Raw genomic sequence first — 23,509 nt, forward strand, 5'->3', positions numbered from 1 at the left:
ATCAAGCACGCCCACTCTGAGGAAGAGGAAGCCGAAGGGCACTTCGGCCCTGGCTTCAGGTGGGAGAAGGGATTTTGTGGAGGATGCAGCAGGAGAGATTTCAGGTAGAAGTAAAGAAGAACTTCCCGATGAGCAGGGGGATGAATGCTCGAATGGGCTACTGAGGGAGGGGGTGGAGAGAGCAGACCCCCGCCTGTCCTGGCCAGAGTGACACATTCGCCTGCCTGGAGGCAAGGTGCTGAACCAGATGGCCGCTCGGGCTCCGGGGCTTAATGACTCCAACCACGAGGTCCTCACCAGGCAGAGGTGGCCACAAATAGGCCTTTTGCTGGCCCATGGGAGAGCGTCTGGCCTGGCCGACTCCAAAATGTGGGGGATGTCCAGTGTGACCTCTAGACCTAAGCCAGTTGTCCAGATTCACCCTGCAGCAATGGACTGTGATGTTCAGCTGCTCTTTCCACTATGTGTCCGTACAGCATCCGGCCTCCCTCCGTCGGCACTGCTGCAGCCGAGTGTCTTGGCTCTCAAGTGGCACCTGGGTGGGGGAGAGGTCTCTGAAGCGAAGGTGGAGGTTCAGGGATCCCTCAGAAACACTCTGTAAATTGAGGGAGTTTCTTCACAGCGGTACATGGGACATCCTCACGGAATGCCACGAGTCCAGCGCGACCTGCGCGGTCACATTTGTCTCAGGTTTGGGAGCCGTACTGGCCACCGCTGGTCATCCCTGCTGGGAAGGGAATGGACTTGAGTTTGGGCCTGTCACTTTGGGCAGACCAGGGGCTGGGGTTCATGGCAACTGCAGTGAGGCTGGGAACTGGGTCTTTTCCCTGGAGCCTGGCTTTTGTAGAACAAATGATCAACACGCTGGCGTTTGTTAAGCACTGACTAAGTGCCCAGCACTGTGCTAAGCACTAGGTCAGGTACAAGACCAATAGATCAGACACATGTCCCAAATAGAGTTCCCAGTCTCCGGGTCAACTGTGTCCCTTCTTTCCCAAGCCCAGTAGCAGCAGAACTTCCAGCAGCTCCTGGGCTGTGGATACCCAAGACTTTGCAGCCATTCAGTTTGTGTGTGTGTGTGTGTGTGTGTGTGTGTGTGTGTGTTTTGGTGATGGGGGAGAGGGGAAATTCCAAATATCCCAGTCCGGAAACTCTCCCGGGTGCCAGCTGTACTCCTGTTGTGGCCAACGTGCCTTAACCATGGTATATGCGTCACGAGACTCTCCGGTCCGTTCCTAGTGGGAGATGGCTTCTCAGCATGGCTTTAATCAGGAACGCTCATTTAGTGTTTCGGTGCAAAACATTCTTCAATCAGAAGATAATTCAATTTTCTCTTCTCTGGGAGCGCTCTGTGCCAGGCTGTGAAACGTCTTTATTTACGGCGTCTCATTGTGTTCTCCACGAAGTGGTGGTTGAGACTGAGAGAGATGCAAAGAAAGAGAGATGCAGAGAGAGATGAAGAGCAATTCAGAGAGAGAGCGAGAACAGAGGTGGAGAGGCAGAAAAAGATTCAGGTAGACCTCAAGACCCCCAGTTTCCTTGAAGTTTCTCCCCTATTTTGGGGTGGGGGTGGGGGGAATCCAGGGCCACCAGCCAGGAGACAAAGAGGAGCCTCAGTTCAGAGCTAGGCACCTCCAAACTTTGACAGAGAAGGGAAGTCTGGGTGCCAGCCAGAACTGTGTGTCTGGGAAATGGGATAGAGTACCACAGGGCCATGGGCACGTTCAATCTTCAACACCAGCCTCTGACTCCGCCTCTGACTCCAAAGTCACAAATCTGATCCTTATGAGGAAATGGCTTCATCATCATCCTCACCATCATCCGTATTTATTGAACATGATGGGGCCCACGTCCTTCCTCCGGCCTGGAATGCCCTCCCACCACCCATCCACCAAACTAGCTCTCTTCCTCCCTTTAAAGCCCTACTGAGAGCTCACCTCCTCCAGGAGGCCTTCCCAGACTGAGCCACCCCTTTTCCTCTCCTCCTCCTCCCCTCCCTCCCTCTGCCCTACCCCCTTCCCCTCCCCACAGCACTTGTGTCTATTTGTACATATTTATTACTGGTGTGTATACAACTATAATTCTGTTTACTCTGATGGTATTGACACCTGTCTACTTGTTTGGTTTTGTTGTCTGTCTCCCCCTTCTAGACTGTGAGCCCGTTGTTGGGTAGGGACCGTCTCTATCTGTGGCCGATTTGTACTTCCCAAGCGCTTAGTACAGTGCTCTGCACACAGTAAGCGCTCAATAAATACGATTGATGATGATGATGTGAGCCCGTTGTTGGGTAGGGACCGTCTCTATCTGTTGCCGATTTGTACTTCCCAAGCGCTTAGTACAGTGCTCTGCACACAGTAAGTGCTCAATAAATATGATTGAATGAATAAACACCAGTGTGCAAAACATTGGGCTAGACACCCACCGTGAGCAGAGCACTGCTAATCTCCAGTGTTCAGAGTGCTGTACTGGGCACCTAGGGTGTGCGGGGCACTGTATGTAGAGGCCTGATCTTACTGTTGGCAGAGCTCTATACTGGGTACCTGCTGCACGCCGAGCACTGTACTGGGCGCATATAGTGTGCCGAGCACTGAACTGGCCATCTAGTGGCCGACGCTCAGTCGAAGCTTTCTCTTTCTCACCTCCCCCTGGGCAGGCCCAGCCCCAGGAATTTTGTTTTCCCAGTGAGGCTCCCAGGGTCTCCTGGCCTCAGAGAAGAACGGTTCCCTTTCTTCGGCTCTGTTTGCGCAAGGCCGTGGCGGAACGCAGCTGGCCCACGGAGAGCGCGGCCTCTTCCGTCCGGGGCTGTGGCTCGGGCCCCGCCCCTGTCCGAACGGAGGCAACCCCGACCGGTGATGGCCACTAAGAGGCCCAGATCCTGGCGCTGACCGGTTCGGGCTCGGGGAGGACCGGGGACAGAGCTTGCGGTGCTCTCGTCCGTCCAGGGTTCCCGGGACAAAGTGGAGACGCTCATGGCTGGTGGTGGAGGGACACCAGCCTCAGCCCCGGTGAGAGTCGGGGACACACGGTATCCTAAGGGCCAGCAACCCAGCATGGCTTCTGGACCCCAGCCCTGATCCAGAAAGCCATAAAGTGTAATCCTAAAAAAGCATGCCCAGTCCTTTATGCTGGAAGCATTTGTTCTGGCTTGTCCTGACCGCCCTCATAGAGGAGCCTCGAGGCCCTGAACTGTGTCCATCATGAGAGTGGACCCTCGTATTTGAAGAAGGCCCTGCTGATGGGTCAGTCTGTTTGTGTGGCCAGAGAGGCCAATACAGGACCCACAGTCCTGGCCGTTATGTTCCCCAAAAGCCCATCCCTTCTTGTGTTTTCTCTTCCTTTCAGGGTATTTGTATACTAAGCTGGGATAGATACAAAGTAATCAGGTTAGACGCAGTCCACGTCCCATATGGGGCTCACGGACTTAATCCCCGTTTTACAAAGGAGGGAACCGAGTCCCAGAGAAGTTAAGTGGCTTGCCCAGGGTTGCACAGCAGATAAGTGGCAGACCTGGGATTAGAGCCCAGGTCCTCCTGACTTGCATTATTCCGCGGGTGGTGGGGGAGGGTGGGGGAGGATGAGAAGCAGCATGGCTCAGTGGAAAAAGCACAGGCTTTGGAGTCAGAGGTCATGGGTTCAAATCCCAGCCCTGCCAATTGTCAGCTGTGTGACCTTGGGCAAGTCACTTAACTTCTCTGGGCCTCAGTTCCCTCATCTGTAAAATGGGGATTAAGACTGTGAGCCCCACGTGGGACAACCTTATCAGCTTGTATCTCTCCCAGCCCTTAGAATGGTGCCTGGCACATAGTAAGTGCTTAACAAATACCATTAAAAATAATAGAGTGCTCTGCTCAGAGTAGGTGTCCAGTGCTTCCTGTATTGAAGGAGACAATTCATTATAGCTCGTGGCTTTAGACCTAGGGTCTGTAAGCGGGTCAGGAAACGGTGTCCTTTTCTGCATAGAAACCGTTACCCGCCATACAAGTTGGAGGCTGCTGGGTGTCGAGGGTGCCACAGCCCCACAAAAGCCTTTTCAACCGGTCCCTGCTTCGACAAGAAGCCAGGCTGAATTATTCCTTTTTCACGAGACATTGCTTAAGCGGGCAGCAAAGCGTGGTCTGTATTTGTATCTGTCTCTTGCCCAGATTTGCTGGCCGCCCAGAGTAATTACCAGCTCTATTTTCGGGTCCCACTCTAAGTAGGCAGCAGTGCTAGGTGCTTGGCACTGGAGAAGCTAATTGTGCCCGGGTCACTGCCCCGAATTCCGGGCGGTCAGCTGTGGCCGGCAATGGGAGAATATGCTGGCTGAAATTCCCACTGGCACGCTCCAACGCTCTGCTTCCATTCAGGTGCTCTTCATGTCTTGGCTTAATGGAGAAAATCTCAGCCACAAGTCCACTGTGGTTCCATATAATGGGGGGTCTCTGGGTTCACTGTAGCCGTTAGCTGGGGGTCTCTCGGTTCACTGTGGCTATGGGCTCGGGAGGTCTTCTGGTTCATTGTGGCTGCTGATTCATTCATTCATTCATTCATTCAATCGTATTTACTGAGTACTGACTGTATGCAGAGCAGTGTTCTAGGCGCTTGGGGGAGTACAATGCAACCATAAGCAGACACATTCCCTGCCCACAGTCAGCTTACAGTTTAAAGGATGAGCTTAGCTTTGGGAATCTCCTGGTTCACCGTGGCCTTATGTGGGTGATCTCTCAGTTCATTGTGGCCATGGCTTTTGGGGCGGTGGGTCTCCTGGTCACTGTAACTGTGGCTTTGGGGGTCTTCTGGTTCACTGAGGTTGTATGCCTAAGGTCTCTCTGTTCAGCTGTGGCCGTAGTCATGGGGGATCTCCTGGTTCACTGCGGCCACGGGCCTGGGTGGGTGTACAGGAGGGAAACCAGCACATTATTATTATTAGCAATAGTAATAATAGTATTGGTTTAGCACTTACTATGTGTCAAAGACTGTTCTAAGCACTGGGGTAGATACAGGTTAACTGGGTTGGACACAGACCCTGTCCCACATGGGGCTCACAGTCTTAATCTCCGTTTTAAAGATGAGGTAAATGAGGCACAGAAAAGTGAAGAGATTTTCCCAAGGACACACAGCAGACAAGTGGCAAAGGCAGAATTAGAACCCAGGTCCTTCCGACTCCCAGGCCCGGGCTGTATCCACTAGGCCGTGCCGCTTCTTGGTTCCCTCAAGTATCCTGGTGCCCCTGTTGGCAAGAGAGTCCCAGCTGGATGGGTTGCGTGGCTGACCCCAGGGCTGAGGGGTGGATGGGAGGTCAGTCCTGCTCTGACTTTGCCCACTGCCATGTGCCGGGGAGGTCTGGGCCCAGCCAGAGGCCAGTTTGGGAGATGTCACAGTTGTCCCTACAAATCCACAAGTTGAGCTCCCTATGGATTCGAAGGGCTGACCAGCCCTTTCCCGGGACCCATCTAGGGTCTTTGCCTGTCCCCGTGCAGGGCACCACTCCATTCCGCCCCCAGCCCAGAACGTGGATAGCCAGCCCTGCCATGTGGGTCTGCCGCCCAGGGACCGCTCCGGGCACCTGTTAGCTGCCGGACATGAGACGGCAGGGCCCTTTCGTCTGGGGCTGCGTGGATATTGGGTCGGTGCCAGGGCAGGGGCCCGGTAGAGTTAATGCAAATCACATGTGCCGCCCGCTTCCTGCCCGGCGAGCCAGGCGTCCGGCCCCGTCCGGCCCCCGTGCGGCCCCGCCTGGCTCTCGTCCACGGGTGGAGCGGGACCATGCGGAGAGAGGAGCAGGGGAGCAGAGGCACTGACTGCTGCCGTTAATTAAAAACCAGATCGGACCAGGAGAATCAAAACCAGAAACCACTGAGAGGTGCCGAGTCCAAACTGGGTGTCAGAATCATCTAGCTCACGTCCAGAGAGGCCCAAATGGGTAGGAAAACTCAACACGCTGCCTCACTCTGGTCTCCCTCTGTGCCTCTCACTCTATTTTTCTCTCTGTCTGTGTTTCTAAGTCTCTCTCCACGCCGTCTCTTTGCCTCTCTCTGTCCACTCGCCTTTTCCCACCGTTCATCTCCCTCAGCCTTTCCCTCCCTCACCTCCACACCCTCAGCGATACGTGTGCTGGGTGTATGTTTATCCGGGATCGTGTTCAGGACAGGGTGCGCCTTTGTGTGGAGATGGTCAGTTTGTCTTCCCAGCTGCCAAAGCAGGTCAAGGCACACTCTTCAGCTTTCCACCACCTCGGCCGGCATGGTGGAAGGGGTCCTGGGGAGGGGGCCAGGGGGCCGGGAAATGGAATAGACCCCATCTGCCCCTTCCCTCTGCACCTACCCTTGCCCTGGCCCTTGCCCTGTGCTTCCTCCCATCCTGCATCTATCAATCAAGGATTTTTATCAAGCTATTCCTGTGTGCAGAGCACTATATTCATTCAATCATATTTAGTGAGTGCTTACTGCATGCAGAACACTATACTAGGCCCTTGGGAGAGTACAATATAATAATAAATAGACCCAGTCCCTGCCCTCAATGAGCTTACAGTCTAGAGGGGAAGACAGACATTAATATAAATAAATTACAGACATGTACATTCTAAACATTTTATAACAGAATTGGTATACACAATTCCTGCCATCGGGAAGCTTACAGTCTGGTGAGAAGGACTGTTAGAGAATAGTTTCCAGCCCACTCCTCCTGCAGAGAGCACGCACGGTTGGGTCAAATGTCATCACACTGCCCAGAGAATGCCGAGAAGCGGGGAATAGAGCACGGGCATGGGAGTCGGATGGACCTGGCTTCTAATCCTGGATTCTAGTCTCTTGTGTGACCTTGGGCAATTTGCTTCATTCTCTGTGTCTCAGTTCCCCCTCATCTTTAAAATGGAGATTAAGACTGTGAGCCCCATGTGGGACAGGGACTGTGTCCAACCTGATTAGCTTGTAGATACAAGCTATCTCGTATAGTGCTAGTACTTAGTACTATACTAGTACTATGCTATACTAGTGCTTAGTATAGTTCCTGGCACACAGTAAGCGCTTAACAAATACCATGAAAAAAAAGTTCTGGAAGGAAGTAAGAAGGGAAGTCCAGCTGACCAGCTGGGATGTCCACGGGGGTCGGATAATGGGCCAGGGCCACGGAGGACCACATTTCTTAATAGTGAGGGATGATTTTGTCAGGGCCACCTGTAGGCTGGTCAGGGCTGTTGCTCGACTGGTCAGGCTCATCGGTCAGCCGGTCAAAGCCACCACTCTACTTGTCAGGACCATCACTTTGTTGGTCAGGGCCACTGCTCAGCTGGTCAGGCCCTGCTGCTCAGCTGGAGCCTGCCACTTGGCTGGTCAGGGCTGCCCCTCGGCTGGTCAAGGCCACCACTTGACTGTCCAAGCTGCCGCTCAGATGTCAGGGCTGTCGCTCAGCTGATCGGTCTCACCGTTTGTCCCGTCAGGCCCCGGCACGCACATTCCTCCATGTCTGGCCCTGAAGCATCTTGGGACCGGGACACGGGTGCAAATGGGAGGAAACTGGAGAAGGTTTTTGTGCCTAATTTGCACACTGTCTTTACAGGAAACAAAGAGTCCAGTTTGGCTTGGCCTCACGTTAGAGATGCCAATATCCAGTTCCCCGGTGCAGAGTCTGCCAGCCGGGGCCAGACGCGCCAGCAGACTTAACCAATTAGGGGCGGGAGGGTGGCGGCGGGCGGGTGAGCCGTGGGGAAGGGGGGCGCTCGGCCCCCTCCTCCCCATCTGGCGGCCGGATCGGCTCAGCACGAAAACCACAAATATTATTACAGAGCGGCCTGCTGGGACGCCCTTGTGGCTCACAGATGAGCGAGACGCCAGGTGAGGACAGAGGGAGGAGCTTCCCTTGACCCGCCCAGGGCTGGACCTGGCCTGGGTCTCTGTTCCTGGCCAGGGCCTGTGGACCTCTGGACCTCTGGACCACTGGACCTGAGCTTGGGCTCTGGGCCTCTGGCAGGCCGGCATCTCAGCTGACGTATGGGTTTTGAGCTCCTTTTCCCCTGGAGAAAGCACATCTCTGCTCAGTCCACTGCTCAGCACTCAGGTGGCACTCAGTCAAGTGCTCAATGAACACTGTGGCCGAAGATGACGAGGGGGATGACTAGATGACGCTGGGGGTCAGGGGAGTAGCCTGGGCATCTTAATCTGGCATCCTGCATGAGCCCTGCCCCCCAGCTCTGCCCATAGTTTTCCCCCGGGCATCCGCCGGCCTCAGAGGAAAGGGCAAAGGGGGCAGACATGAGGAGGGCACATCAGAGGGTGAAGCAGATTCCCATCCACATGCTGTATTTCCCAAGAAACCCCGACTCCATCCTTGCCTTCGGCCTCCAGCACACTTGGGTCACTGAACTGAGTGCCTGGAAGCATCGAACACCACACTAAATAACTGGTGGCGGGGGACGTGCAAGCGGTGGAAAAGATGTTGTCCTTGCCCTCAGGGAGCTTCAGATTTAAAGGGGAACTCAAGCCGACATCGAACAGTAAATAAAAGTTTCAGAGAGCCAGAGCGTGTCTGTACTAAGAAAGCACTGTGGATTCAAAAATCAGTGTCAGATGGACAGGTGTGTGACGGGGAGGATGAGGAAACGAAGCAGGGAAGGCTTCCTGGTGGACTTGCACTACAGCTATTCAGAGGGCTTTGATGGGGGCAGCTTGGGCAGGCTGTGGTAGAAAGCGCTGGTGGCAGGGTGAAGAGAGCGGCCAAAGGGGTGAGAGCAGAGAGCAGCCGCCCCTACGTGAGATCTGGGCCACCCCTGGGGGCCTAAAGCTGAAAGCAGAGCCGGAGTCTTGGGCGGGCGGCCCTTTGTAGAATAACGAGGCATCTTCTAAGCGCCCTTGTAATTGCATCAATATTGCACGGCCCCAAGCAGGGGGAAGGGGCCGGCGGGAGGCCCAGCGTGCGGCACCTGTCCCCAATTCTCCCCTCGTGCCCGGGCCCCTCGCATATAAAAGTTTCATTGATTCCTCGCCGCACGCGTGCATGTGTGTGTGTGTGTGCGCACGCACTCAGCCCGGCTCCGTTGTCTGTTCTCTCGCCAGCTGCACGGCTACCTGGAGAGCGAGCCGCTCACCCTCCAGCTGTTCATCGGGACGGCCGACGACCGCCTGCTGCGGCCCCACGCCTTCTACCAGGTCCACCGGATCACCGGCAAGACGGTGTCCACCACCAGCCACGAGGCCATCGTCTCCAACACCAAAGTCCTGGAGATCCCCCTTCTGCCGGAAAGCAACATGCGTGCCATGTAAGGCCCTCCCCCCGGCTCCCAATTGACCGATCACATCCTGGGTGCGGAGCACCGTACTGAGTGCTGGGCAGTCGCGGACCCTGCCTTCAGGGAGCTCACAACTGTTACCAGTGCAGAGATAATAATGATAATAATAATTGTGATATTTGTTAAGTGCTTTCCATGTGCCAGACACTGTACTAAATTTTGGGGTAGATACAAGCTAATCAGGTTGAACACAGTCCATGTCCCACCTGGGGCTCACAGTCTTAACCCCCATTTTACAGATGAGGTAACTGAGGCACAAAGAAGTGAAGTGACTTGTCCAAGGTTACACAGCAGACAAGTTCCCAGAGCCCAGATTGAGGCCCGGAAGCTGACCCCTGTGTCCTCTGGGATGCCCAGGTGGTCATGGGGAGGGATGCTCAGGCGAGGGGTCCCATGGACATCGACTCTCCCTGGGCAGACTTGCTCCTGGCCGGACTGGGGAAGAGGGTCCGATGGCCAAGTTGTGCTAAGTCCTTGACGGGACAGGGGCTCCCTGCTTGGTCGTGTTATGTCCATGCCCGAGTGGGGATCCAGGCTGGGTTGGGGGTTCAGGCTAGCAGCGAGGCCCTGGGAAAGGATTCAAAGGATGAAACCCTCTGCCCGACACCAGCAGCCACTTGGTGGGGTGGGGCTGGCGGGGTTGGGAGGCAGTTGCAGTGGTGAGGTGCAGTGGGACTTACTGAAGCACTTAGTACAGTGCTTTGCACACAGTAAGTGCTCAGTGAATACGACTGATAATAATAGTTGAAACTGTGAACCCCACGTGGGACAGGGATTGGGTCCTACCTGCTTTGCTCGTATCCATCCCAGCACTTAGTACAGTGCCTGGCACATAATAAGCACCTAACAAATACCATAATTATTATTATTGTGCTCTTCTTCCCAGCTCTCTGCCCCTCACACCCCTCCAGCACCCCTCCCCACTCCACCCTGTGCGTGGGGGGCGTTAACCCCTTCCAGCCACAAGGAGATCGCCCAGCCCCTGACCACCCGTCACGTGGGCAGCTCTGAGCGGCCACTTCTGGCTTCCTGCCTCCTCGTGTGATGGACCCAGCCGTCCCCGTGACTCCCTTTTCCGGCGGGGGAACGAGCTCAGAGCTGTGAAGTGCAGGAGACTTAATAGCATAATCTAGTCTAGTGGAAAGAGCATAAGCCTGGGAGCCAGAGGACCTGGATTCTAAACCTAGCTCTGCAACTTACCTGCTGTGGGACCTTGAGCAAGTCACTTAATTTCTCTGTGCTTCAGTTCTGCAAAATGGGGATCCAATACCTCTTCTCCCTCCTACTTAGAATGTGGGACCTAATTATCTTGTATCTATCCCAGGGCTTAAAGCAGTACTTAGCACGTAGTAAGCACTTAACAAATACCACAATTAATGATAACAATAATTATTATTATTGTAATGAATACCGGAAATGGGATGGCCCCTTAGCTCGGCTAGAACTAGCAGGAGACCCTGTCACAGGCCTGTGGAACAAGGCCCGGAAACACGGTGAAATTGTCCCCAGACCTTTCCAGCCATCTGTTCTGAGCGACACAACCAGATGCTATGATCTGTGTCCCTGTGGTAGTACAGTCAGCTGGGTTGACTTCATCTGTGTCAGGCTGTATGCCACTGGAAAGTTTGGTGTCCAGCCGGTCCAGCCCCTGGCTGAGATCACTGTGGCTCTGGACACCTCTCTGTACACTGTATCAGCATCCAATCAATCACTGGTATTTCTTATTATATTATTATTATCATTGTACTTGCCATGCACTCATAATGTGCCATATGCTGTACTAAACGCTGGGGTAGATACGAGATCATCAGGTCAGATACTGTCCCTGACCCACATGGGGCACACAGTCCAAGTTCGAGAGAGTAGAATGTACTCCCGTTTTACAAATGAGGCAGGCAAGTGACAGAGTCAGGATTAGAATCCGGGTCCTCTGACTTCCAGAAGGGCAGGCTGCTTCCCTATTGAGTGCTTACTGCATGCAGAACACTGTACTGTGTGCTTGGGAGAATAAAATACAACAGAGTTGGCAGATACGGTCCTCCCCTTCTAAACTGTGTCTCCCCCTTCTAGACCGTGAGCCCGTTGTTGGGTAGGGATTCTCTCTATTTGTTGCCGAATTGTACTTTCCAAGTGCTTAGTACAGTGCTCTGTACACAGTAAGCGCTTAATAAATACGATTGACTGATTGAATGAACGTAAGTCTACCTCAGCCACAGCTCCTGCCACTGAGTCCCCCTGCTTGGAAGTGGTCCCCGTGGCCATGGGAGGCCGGAAGGGGAAGCAGAAGCTCTGGGACAAGGGAGGGTAAGTCAGTCAGTTGCATATATTGAGCACTTACTGTGTGCAGAGAACTGTACTAAGCGCTTGGGAGAGTATGCTATAACGATACAACAGACACATTCCCTGCCCACAATAGCTTACAGTCTAGAGGACTGTAAGGCTGGAGCCCCGGGGTTGGCGGTGAGCGGTCTCCTGCCGCAGATGGCTCAGACGCCTGCATTTGTCTTGCGTAGCATCGACTGCGCCGGGATCCTGAAGCTGCGGAATTCGGATATCGAGCTCCGGAAGGGGGAGACGGACATCGGCAGGAAGAACACGAGAGTGAGGCTGGTTTTCCGCATCCACATCCCGCAGCCCAACGGCCGGACGCTCTCACTGCAGATCGCCTCCAACCCCATCGAGTGCTGTAAGTGGCGGCCCCGATCCCCGGCACCGACCTCGCCGCCTCTCCTTCCACCCCATCCCCCTCCCCACCATCATTCACTCATTCAACCACATCTATTGAGCGCTTACTGTGTGCAAAGCACTGTACTAAGCGCTTGGAAAGTACAATTCAGCACCGTCAGCCTGAGCGATGAGAAAGAGAGCAGAGCAAGATCCTGGCCCTGCCGCCCAGAGCACAGAACAAGCCCCATTTCTCAGTTCCCTGTAATTTTGGGGAAGTCGGGGGTGAGGAATTGAGGGGGGTCCCGCGGGGCATCCATGGCCCACGCGACCAGCTGGTTGCTTGGATCATCAATGGTATTTATTGAGCGGTTACTGAGCGCTGAGCTTGGGAGAGTACAGTACGTCAGAGTTGGCAGACAAGTTCCCCGCCCACAGCGAGCTTACAGTCTGAAGGACAAGGGTATGATTAAACCACTTATTTGTGTCCCACACCGTACTAAGCGCTAGAGTGAATTCAAGATCGACTGTTCCAATGCGACTCCCTTATTCCCGACGGGCTCACGGTCGAAGTCGAGGGAGGCACATACAGTGACTGAGGGCAAATGGGCTTCCTACGGTAATGGATGTCCTTGGCTGCTCAGCCAGATAAAGAAATCATCGGTTCTTGGGGGGCGAGGAGGGCCTGCTTGAGGGGTTCCTGGCTATAGGCTGCCGTGGCCCCCAGAATGTGCAGAGACCCGGGGCATTGTAGGAGGTAGTCCTTGCAAGGGGTGATAGTGGAGACCCTGAGACCCCGGCCTTGAGGGGACACTGGGGAGAAGGAAGGGGAAAAAGGAGGCAGAGAGGTAATGGGAGGGGAAGACTGCCCTTCATGACAGGATGCTGGAGGACTCTTCCAGTACCCCTGGCTCCCCTCCCTCCGGGAGGGACACTCTGCTCCGGCCTCCACGGCATGACCCAGGGTCCGCACAGGTCAGAAGCCCTTCGTTCATTCATTCATTCAGTCAGTCAGTCGTATATATTGAGTGCTGTACTAAGCGTTTGGGAGAGTACAATATACCAACAAGCACAATATAGCAACAAACAGCCGTGCAGGGTGTGGGGAGAGGAGGGAGATGCTTGGGTCTGTCAGGCAATCAGTCAGTCTTATTGAGTGCTTACTGTATGCAGAGTATTATACTAAGCGCTTGGGAGAGAACAGTTTAACAGTATAACAGACACAATCCCTGCCCACAGTGAGCTCACAGTCCGGAGAGGGGAGACAGACATTAATAGAAATAAATTACGTATGTGTACAGAAGTGCTGTGGGGCTGGGAGGGGGGATGAATAAAGGGAGCCAGTCAGGGTGATGCAGAAGGGAGTGGAAGAAAAGGAAAAGAGGGCTTAATCAGGAGGCCTCTTGGAGGAGATGAACCTTCAAGAAGGCTTTGAAGTGAGCGGGAGTAATTGTCTGTCGAATGTGAGGAGGGAGGGCGTTCCAGGCCAGAGGCAGGACGTGGGTGAGAGGTCGGCGGTGAGATAGACGAGATGGAGGTACAGTGAGAAGGTTGGCATTGGATGAGTGAAGTGTGCAGGCTGGGTTGGAGTAGGAGAGTAGTGAGGTGAGGAAGGAGGGAGCAAGGTGACTGAGGGCTTTAAAGCCGATGCCCATCTGTCTGTCTGTGTTATGACGCGGCTCTCTCCTTCCCGTGCGACTCCCACAGCCCAGAGGTCTGCCCAGGAGCTGCCACTGGTAGAGAAGCAGAGCGCCGACAGCTACCCCGTCATGGGCGGCAAGAAGATCATCCTATCTGGACACAACTTCCTGCCCGACTCCAAGGTCATTTTCGTGGAGAAATCACCAGGTATTCATTCCCTTCAGAGTCCGGAGCACCCTGGGGTGGGATCCAGGTGGGGGTCCGGGGTTGTCGGTGACACCGTCTGGGCCAGGGGGGTATTGGCTCCGTTGCTCGGGCACGGGTTTGCCCGGTCCGCGGGCATCAGGGCATCATGGCTGCCAACAGCTCCCTCAGGGCTCCAACTGCAGCTAACCGGAATCATGGCCGCGGGTTCGGGGCCCCGTGGGATTTTGGGTCTTGCCAGAGATGTGCCCAGACATGGGTGTGCCCTTCCACTTCATTGGTATTTATTAAGCAGTTGCCGTGGGCGGAACACTGTACTGAGTGGTTGGAAGAGTACAACTTAACAATAAACAGACACATTTCCTGTTCACAAAGAGCTTACAGTCTGGACGGCCAGATGGGAGCCACCTGTCTCTCTCTGTAGCTGTCTTTCATCTCTGATTTGGTCTCTGCCTCTCTCTGACTGTCTCTGTCTGACTCTGGCACTCTCATATCTTTGTGCAAACCCTCCCTATTGCTACACCAACAAGTCCCAGCTCTGGTCCTGCGGATAATGGAATACCCCTTCCCCTCGGCATCATTGGCATCGAAGCAACACTCATTCAAATGGCTGGAGACCCTCCTCTAGAAAATAATAATGGTAGTATTTGCTAAGTGCTTGCCATGTGCCGGGCACTGTGCTAAATGCTGGGGTGATTACAAGCAAATCGGGTTGGACACAGTCCCTGTCCCAGGTGGGGCTCACAGTCTCAATCCCCATTTTACAGATGAGGTAATTGAGGCACTGAGAAGTGAAATGCATTCATTCATTCAGTCAGTCGTATTTATTGAGCGCTAACTGTGTGCAGAGCACTGTACTAAATGCTTGGAAAGCACAATTCGGCAACAGAGACGATCCCTACCCTACAACGGGCTTGCCCAAGGTCACCCAGCACAGAAGGGGCAGCATCAGGATTGGAACCCATGACCTTCTGACTCCCAGAGCCATGCTCTGTCCACTATGCCATTCTGCTTGTAAAATTGTCAACTCCTTGTGGGCAGGAATCACATCTACCAACTTTTTAGTACCGTACTGGCTTTGGAGTCAGAGGTCAGGGATTCAAATCTCAGCTCCGCCAATTGTCAGCTGTGTGACTTTGGGCAAGTCACTTCACTTCTCTGTGCCTCAGTCACCTCATCTGGAAAGTGTCCCTGTAGGTTTAATTCATCATTTCCTGCCTCACAACCTATCATCACCCACTGATGTAACCTAGCCCCAAATGCCTCTTCACACCATGACAGACTTTCTCTAGCTGTTTTTTAGCTGAATCACTAAGCTCAATTCAAATTAAAAACACAACCATAATGTCCATTATCCTCCTGTCTCCCTCTGGGATCTTTCTTTCTTTCTTTCTTTCTTTTTTATTTGGGAAACCAGCACTCGCGAATAGAGCAGGAACAAGGGCTGATCTCTCTGAGGAAGTCGGAGGATTAAAGGAGGTGATTAAACTCATCTGAAGGTTTTTTCCCTTTCTCCTCCTTGTGTTTAAGTTTGTCTCTCTCCATCTCTCTCGCCTTTTCTCTTTCTCTTTGTGCATTTTCTCTTTCTCTCTTGTTGCTGGTCTCCTCTCTGTTGCTCTTCCCCCCACTCCACCCCACACCTGCATCCCGAATCAGAAGGTGGAGGTTAATTAATTGTACATTTCCAACAGTCATGTTGGTGCCCCTCCCTGCCAGAGACTCGAGATGGGTGGCCTGGCATCCAGGTGGTGCCTGCTCCCCTGGGCGATTGTCTCCTTGAAGTCTGGGATTCTGCAGAGCCCTGGAGGCTTCCAGCTGCCCAGAGCTTGTGTTTCCTCCCTCCGCCCCAGGGAAGGGCTGGGGCCTGGGTTGGTCACTCTGCGGAAACTCTCTAGCCTGTGCGCTGGACTCTCTGTGCCCTGTGCAATTGTCTCCTGGCAAACTGCAGATCTGAGGCAGCCCAAAGGCTTCTGGCTGTACCTAGTTTGTGTGGCTCCTCCCTCGGCCCCAGGGAAGGGTCGGGCCCGGGGCTGGATGCCCTGAGGACCGGCTCTAGGCTGTGCCCTCTGCCCCTTCCCCATGCACCCTGCACCCTGCTTCTCCTCTCCACCACCGTTGCAGCTTGGCCTAATGGATAGAGCACAGGCCTGGCAGTCAGAATGGCATGGGTTCTAATTCCGGCTCCGCCACTTGTCTGCTGTGTGACCTTGGGCAAGCCACTTCACGTCTCTGTGCCTCAGTTATGTCATCCGTAAAATGGGGATTAAAACTGTGAGCCCTACATGGGACAAGCTGATGCCCTTGTATCTACCCCAGCGCTCAGAACGGTTCTTGGCACAAAGTAAGCGCTTAAGAACTACCGTTATTATTATTATTATGGAGATGAGGATGGGGGCAGGTCTGGGGTCTCCCGAAGTGGGGATTCCCTGGGCTCCTCTCGAGGGGTGCCTGTGTCTCCCGGCGGGGGGCGGTTGCTGCAGAGGTGGCCAAGATGACTCATAGGAAAGGGAATCCCTGAAGAGGAACCCTGTCAGTACTTGACTTGACGGGGAGGCGGAGGCGGGCCCGGGGCTGGGCTCTGCCCTTAACCCTTCCGAAGATGCTTTCTGGCCTCGGAGGAGGGAAACAAAGATGAAGCCGCCCGGCGGGTGGCAAGCAGCCCCCTTGGGTTTCCAACTGAGGGGACGAAGTCCTTATTTGCAGCAGAAGCAGCGTGGTTTAGCGGTAAGAGCACGGGCTTGGGAATCAGAGGTTGTGGGTTCTTATCCGGCTCCGCCACTTGTCTGCTGTGTGGCTTTGGGTAAGTCACTTCACTTCTCTGTGCCTCAAGTTACCTCATCTGGAAAATGGGGATTAAGACTGTGAGCTCCACGTGGGACAACCTGATAACCTTGTATCTATCCCAGCACTTAAAAGAGTGCTTGGCACATAATAAGCGCTTAACAAATACCATTATGATCATGATGATGATTGTTCATCCACATATAGCTGGGCCGGACTCATCCCCGGCCAGATCCAGGAGCTTCCCAACGGGGTGGCCTGGAGCCCGGATTGGGTCCCAGCCTCCCCTCCATCAGCCCCCGGGAGGAGAGAGGGATGCCTGGGCCCGGAGCTGGGCCTGGGGCTAGTGCTGGGGCTGGGCCTGGGCCTGGGGAAAGCACTGTGACCACAGTAGGGAGGCGGAGGAGCAGGGAGGTGGTGCAACTGGAATAATAATAATAATAGTCATAATGATGATGATGATGATGATGGTATTGGTTAAGCGCTTACTAAGTGCTGAGCGCTGTCCTAAGCACTGGAGTAGATACAAGGTAATCACATTGTCCCATGTGGGGCTCACAGTCTTAATCCCCATTTTACAGATGAAGTAACTGAGGCACAGAGAGGTTAAGTGACTTGCCCAAAGACACCCAGACACCCAAGTGACTTGTCACCCAGAAGACAAGTAGTGGAGCTGGGATTAGAACCCAGGGCCTCTGACTCCCAGACTCAGGCTCTTTCCCTTAGGCCATGCTGCTTCCCCAGACTGTATGCCCCGTGTGGAACATGGACTGTGTCCAACCTGATTAGCTTGTAGTTACCGCAGTGCTTAAAACAGTGTTTGACACATAGTAAGCCCTAAACAAACATTACTACTATTATCTTTATTATTTTATCATTAATAATAATCAACAGAGCATGAATCTACCCCAGTGCTTCAAACAGGGCTTGACACACAGTATGTGGTTAATAATTACTACTACTGTTATTATTATTATTGTTAATAATAATAAACAGAGCACTGGTGATGTGGTTTCCAGTGATGCTGGGATGTTTGGCTGCCTTGACTGAAGTTGCTTTGACATTACTTGCCTCCCTCCCACCCCTGGTTCCTTTTCCCAGGGCTGGGTCAATGAATCATACTTATTAAGCACTTACTGTGTATAGAATACTTTACTAAGCAAGTGGGGGGGTACGATATAACAGAGTGGATAAATATGTTCCCTGCCCACATCAAGCTTACCATCTAGAGAGTCCATCCTAGATTCGTCTTTTCTTTTTTCTCCATGGCCCCTGTATTTTTTTTTTTGGTGGTGGGGGGGTGGCAGAAGTGGGTTTTTTTATTAAGTGCTTACTATTTGTCAGGCTAAGTGCTGGGGAGGATACAGGCTAATCAGGTTGGATATAGTCAATCAATCAATCAATCAATCGTATTTATTGAGCGCTTACTGTGTGCAGAGCCCTGTACTAAGCACTTGGGAAGTACAAGTTGGCAACATATAGAGACAGTCCCTATCCAACAGTGGGCTCACAGTCTAAAAGGCTCACAGTCAATGTCCCACATGGAGCTTACAGTCTTCATTCCCATTTTACAGATGACAGAACTGAGGCCCAGAGAAGTGAAGCAATTTTTCCCAAGATCACACAGCAGACAAGTGTTGGATCCCACCCCCTTCCTTACTGTCCCATATCCACCCCCATCCCTGCCAAAGGGCCTTTATTAATCAATCAGCGGGATTTAATGAGTGTTTACTTCATGCCGAGCACTGGCCTAAGCACTTGGGAGAGGATATGATCCCTGTCCTTGAGGATCTTACGGTCTCTTGTGTGCAAAGCATTAGACTAAGCTCTGGATTGTAAGTTTGTTGTGGTCAGGGAATGTGTCTTTCAACTCTGTTGTAGACTACTCTCCCAAGTGCTTCTTACAGTGCTCTGCATACAGTTAGCACATAATAAATACCATTGATAAAGAGGAAGTGGAAGACTTGAGAGAATGCAGGAGAGTAAATAGACACCAGTTCTAGAGTGTATTACCCCAAATCCCCCACCATTTTCACTCTCTCCATTTTCATTCTTTCCGATTCTGCTTACCTGGAATAATTCTGCAAGCAGGGTGTCTGAGGCAGCCTTAGAGGGAAAGGCCTGGGGCAGGTTAGGAGAGCAGGAGGCGGCATGGCCTGGTGGAAGAGACCATCCAGGAGTCAGCAGTCCTGGGTTCCCATCCCAGTTCTGCCCCCGGCCCGCTGTGGGACCTTGGGTCTGTCGCCCAACCTCTCTGGGCCTCCGTTTCCTCTGTAGTGAAATGGGATTGATAGAATCCCTGCCTCTCCTCACCACCCAGGGATGTGGTGAGTGAGAAAGAGACAATTGTTGTGAAAGCTCTTTGGGGAAAGGAAAACGTGCTCACAATGGCAAGGGATTCTCTTTCAAGGGATTATTATTTCCGTGGCTGATTAGTCACCAATCTGCTGTGGAAGATTTGGGCAAAGCTGTCACCCACAGGGGCAGAATTCACTGCCAGAGCAGGGGCAGGACACTGTACCTACAGGACCAACGGGCAGAAACAGGGAGTGGTGGGGGGAATAACCGGTGCCTCGCACCCCCAACCTTCGCCATTGCTGGTACCTCATCTTGTGATGTGGGCACTATCTGAGCAAGTGTGTGGAACCCAGGCCCATTGCACCTCTTCTTAAGCACTCGGGGAAGAGCCTCCACCCTCTAGATCCTCTGCCTCCAGAGTCCACTGGGTGAGAAGGTGGCAAGGTGACCCCCCACTCGCCCAGCCTCGGCAATGCATCGTGGATACAGAGTAGTGTCCCTTGTATCAAGCAGTACGTGGGAGGTGTAATGTGTACCCAGCAGTACAGAGTGTATATTTAGCAGCACACTGTACCACGGTCAGTGTGTGTAATAATAATCATCATTATTATGATATTTTTTAAGCACTTAGCTACGTGCCAGGCACTGTACGAAGCACTAGGGTGGGTACAAGCAGCGTGGCTCAGAGAAGCGCGTGGCTCAGTGGAAAGAGCACGGGCTTTGGAGTCAGAGGTCATGGGTTCAAATCCCGGCTCTACCAATTGTCTGCCGTGTGACTTTGGGCGAGTCACTTAACTTGTCTGTGCCTCAGCTACCTCATCCGTAAAATGGGGATTAAGACTATAAGCCCCCCGTGGGACAACCTGATCACCTTGTAACCTCCCCAGCGCTTGCACATAGTAAGCACTTAATAAATGCTATCATTATTATTATTGGGTTGGACAGAGTCCCTGTCTCACGTGGGGCTCCCAGTCTCAATCTCCATTTTACAGATTAGATAACTGAGGCCCAGAGAAGTGAAGCAACTTACCCAAGGCCAAATAGCAGACAAGTGGTGGCTTGGCCCACTAGGCCATGTTGCTTCACTGTTCATGTGCAGTATTGTGCTGCACATATGTAATAATTCACTGTGCATGTGCTGCTGTGCACTATTTTTATAGTGTGGGTACTGGATGTACAATGTGTGCAGTATGCATGCAGTCGTGTACAGTGTGGGCAGCGTGTGCCTGCACACCATGGGAGGTTTTGTGCTACAACCACCTGATTGAGCTGTGTATATGCAGGTCCTCCCCTCTCCACCCCGGTTACCTCCCTTCTCCCTCCTCGCCGCCACCCTCACCTCCCAGCTGCACGTTGCATTCCCATGGGGCAGGCCCAGGGTTGGGGAGTGGGAAACGGAGGCTGCTGAGCTAGGAGGCACCTGAAATGCCCCCCATCAATTGATGTAGGGCTAGAGTCTCAGGGAATCGGTGTTGTCTAGTGGATAGAGCACGGGCCTGGGAATCAGAAGGTCATGGGTTCTAAATCCCAGCTCCACCACTTTTCGGTAGGTCACTTCACCTCTCTGGGCCTCATCTGTAAAATGAGGATTGAGACCGTGAGCCCAACCTGACTACTTTGTAACCGCCCCTGTGCTCAGTACAGTGTCTGACACGTAGTAAGCGCTTAACAAATACCAAAGCCCTTTCCCACCTCTGACCTCACCGGGGCCTCCCGGCATTCTTGGGATGCAGGAGAGGTGGGATAAGGGTTCCCCCCATTTTACGGGTGAGGACACTGAGGCCCGGAGAGATTAAGTGGCTTGTCCAGCCGGTCACTCGGCAGAGAGGAGGCAGAGACAGGATCGTCTGACCCCCAGCCCTGCTCTCTTTCCCCTAGGCCGCTTCTCTACATCAGCCTGCCTCCCCGCAGCCTGGAGTCCATCTGGAGTCCTGGAGGCAGAGGGGACACACGTCGGACTCTGGGGCCGGGGTCGGGGCCGGGGTCGGCAGGTTAGAAACCAACTGAGGGTTTCAGGAAAGCTCTTACCTCCCCTAAACAAACTCTAAACAAACTCTCGGCTCATTTTATGTATCTGGCAGGCGGGGGTGTTGTGGGGGGAGACGGCGGTGGGGAGAGCTCAGCTCTAGAAAAACACAGCCGCGAAGATGACTAATTGTCATTGTGTGTTTGAAACGGCCTCTCTCCAGGCCTGGGGAGTGTTGGAACAGAGCAGCGGGGCCCTGTTTGTGCAGAAATCTGCTCGCTGCTGGGCGTGGGAGGGAAGCCGTCCTGGTGACTCAGGCTGTGGGGACTTCCCCAGTGATTTGGAATATTTTTACTTCTGGGCTTCTGCACAGTTTCCTCCGAGCAAGGCAGGCAGACAGGCAGGCAGGCAGCCCTCGATAAGGCAGACACACAAAGGATCATTGAGGAAAGTGTCTCCCCGGGCTCGCCACCGGGCAGAGGCGGGTGTCCAGGGTGGGTGGGGGGAACAGATCCCACCGGTCCCACGGAAGCCGGGCCGGGACAGAGTCCCTGGTCCGGGTGTCCCAAGCCGGGTTTCCAGAGTGTCCAGTCCTCCTCGGACTGACTCGGGGAGACGTTGGGAGAGGGTGGTGTTGGGAGAGAGCTTTAGGGACCAAATGTGACATCTGGGAGGGGCAAACCTGGGGTCTGGGGGTGGGGAGGGCACTTCCCCCCATTTCTTAGAGAGGGCAGAAAGGAGGGTCCCGGAGGCTCCCTTCCCACCATCCCTCCCGCCCCTGGAGCCGATCAGGGTCCACCGCCCCCATCTCCAGCTTCCCGGCGGGCACCGGAGGGGGCTCCCTCAAAGGAGGCCCTCTGGCCAGCGGGGCCAGAGGCCGGGGCGACCCCAGCCAGCGGAATGCCGGCAATGTGACTGCTTCAGGCGGGTGTTATGTCTGTAATTTGAATTATTTGCATTTTGGAAAGGTATGAATTGCTCTGGTGGAGCGGGTTTGGGCCCGGTCCAGGAGGGCGTTGCCGCGGGCGCCGGACCAGGCGGGCCAGAGCACATGTGACACGCGCACAATGGAAACTTCTGTGGCTGCTTCGGCCTCCGCTCCCGCAGGCAAATTGGAACGGGGTGAGGAATCCCACAGGCTCGCTCGGCAGTGGGAGCGGGAGGCCTGACCGCCCTCTCCCTCACTCTCCCTCCCCCAGTACCGTGGGGTCCGAGTGACCCCCACTCTCTGCCTCCTTGCCCCTCTTGGGCTCGACTGTATAAGCCTGCACAACATGTTTACTGTCAGAGGCTGACGTCGGGCCTGAGGTTTCCCTTCTGGAGCGAGGCCCAGTCCGGAGGCTCGGAGATTTCCCTCTCGGTTCACCAGACGTAACATGAGGAATCGTCTCCTTGTTTTCATTCCTTTCGGGCCCCGCTCCGTAGACGTTTCTCCTCCTTGGGCTTTCGTGAGAAGAAATGGCACTGGAGTCTCCTCCGCTTCCCTGCCTCTGTCCCACCCTCCTTCCTCAAAGCAAAGATCTAGACATTCATTCTCGAGAGGCTCTCTCTCCAAAATAGAAAAACCCCAAGTGCCAGCCACTATCAGCTCCCTCGGTGGGTGGCAAAAGTTCCCACCCTCCATCCTTCCATCCAACACCCTTCCCTCCCACCTCCCCAGCCCAACCAGAACTCGTTGTGGGCAGGGAATGTGTCTGATGTTGTATTGTACTCTCCCAAGTGCTTAGTACAGTGCTTTGCACACAGTAAGTGCTCAATAAATACGATTGAATGAATGAATAATAATAATGATGGCATTTATTAAGCGCTTACTGCGTGCAAAGCACTGTTCTAAGCACTGGATGAATGAACCAAGGTGCTTTCCCTCCTCTGCTTAGAAACATCAACAGCTCGCACAACCCCAGTGAAAAGAGGGGTGAATTAGTGTAGGGATTCATTCTGTAACAGACACATTCCCTGCCCACAATGAGCCTATAGTCCAGAGGAGTCCTGTCCTCCGTCTTTTTCTTCCAAAAATGGAAAAATCTGCCGCCCTCCCTGCAAAGAGCGGGATCAGCTCGATACTCCGAAATTCCAAGCTGGACCCAAGCAGGCACAGAGGTCCCTGACCCTCCGAGGCTGAATAATCATATTTATTTACCGTTCACTATGTGTCATGCACTGAACTACGCGCTGGGGTAGATGCAAGATCATCAAGTTGGACACAGCCCTGTCCCACCTGGGGCTCACAGCTTAATCGGGCAAGGATCTTGTCTGCCACCTCTGTTGCATTGTGCTCTCCCATGTGCTTAGCACAGGGCTCTGCCCACAGTAAGCACCCAATAAATGCCCTTGATTGATTGCCAGAAGCAAGATGTGACCCGGCCCCTCCCTCTGTCCTGTGGTGTGAGGTGACTCAGCCCCAGGGAGGTTTCTAGAGTTGTCAGCGTCCTGATGGTTTCAAGATCAATTTGAGTTTATTTTTAGTGTCTCAGTATTATTTCCCGGCGGGACAGAGGGCTCTTGACGGATCCATTCTTATCACAGATAGAGAAAAGCATCTGGAGAATGGATTACTCTGTAATCCTTGGGGTCCTGGAGGATGGATTGTACTGTGATCCTCGTGGCCCCGGAGGACTCACTGCAGTGTGATGTTCACGACCTGGTGGCCGGATTGCAATGTGATGATGCTCGTGACCTGGTGAATGGAGTGT

At 53.7% G+C, this 23,509-nt stretch overlaps 1 protein-coding gene across 2 annotated transcripts in view; it reads left to right on the forward strand.

Annotated features, from left to right (window-relative positions):
• NFATC1 (nuclear factor of activated T cells 1) overlaps positions 1–23,509 on the forward strand; it is a 119,702-nt gene that overhangs the window by 40,474 nt on the left and 55,719 nt on the right. For both annotated transcript variants that reach the window (XM_038771110.1, XM_038771109.1), the window contains exons 4-6: positions 9,030–9,232; positions 11,776–11,948; positions 13,634–13,774. In XM_038771110.1, coding sequence (XP_038627038.1) covers positions 9,030–9,232; positions 11,776–11,948; positions 13,634–13,774 — 517 coding nt within the window. The remainder of the gene's footprint in view (positions 1–9,029; positions 9,233–11,775; positions 11,949–13,633; positions 13,775–23,509) is intronic.

Source organism: Tachyglossus aculeatus, chromosome X2, assembly GCF_015852505.1.
Source record: "Tachyglossus aculeatus isolate mTacAcu1 chromosome X2, mTacAcu1.pri, whole genome shotgun sequence".
In the NCBI taxonomy this organism is placed as follows: domain Eukaryota; kingdom Metazoa; phylum Chordata; class Mammalia; order Monotremata; family Tachyglossidae; genus Tachyglossus; species Tachyglossus aculeatus.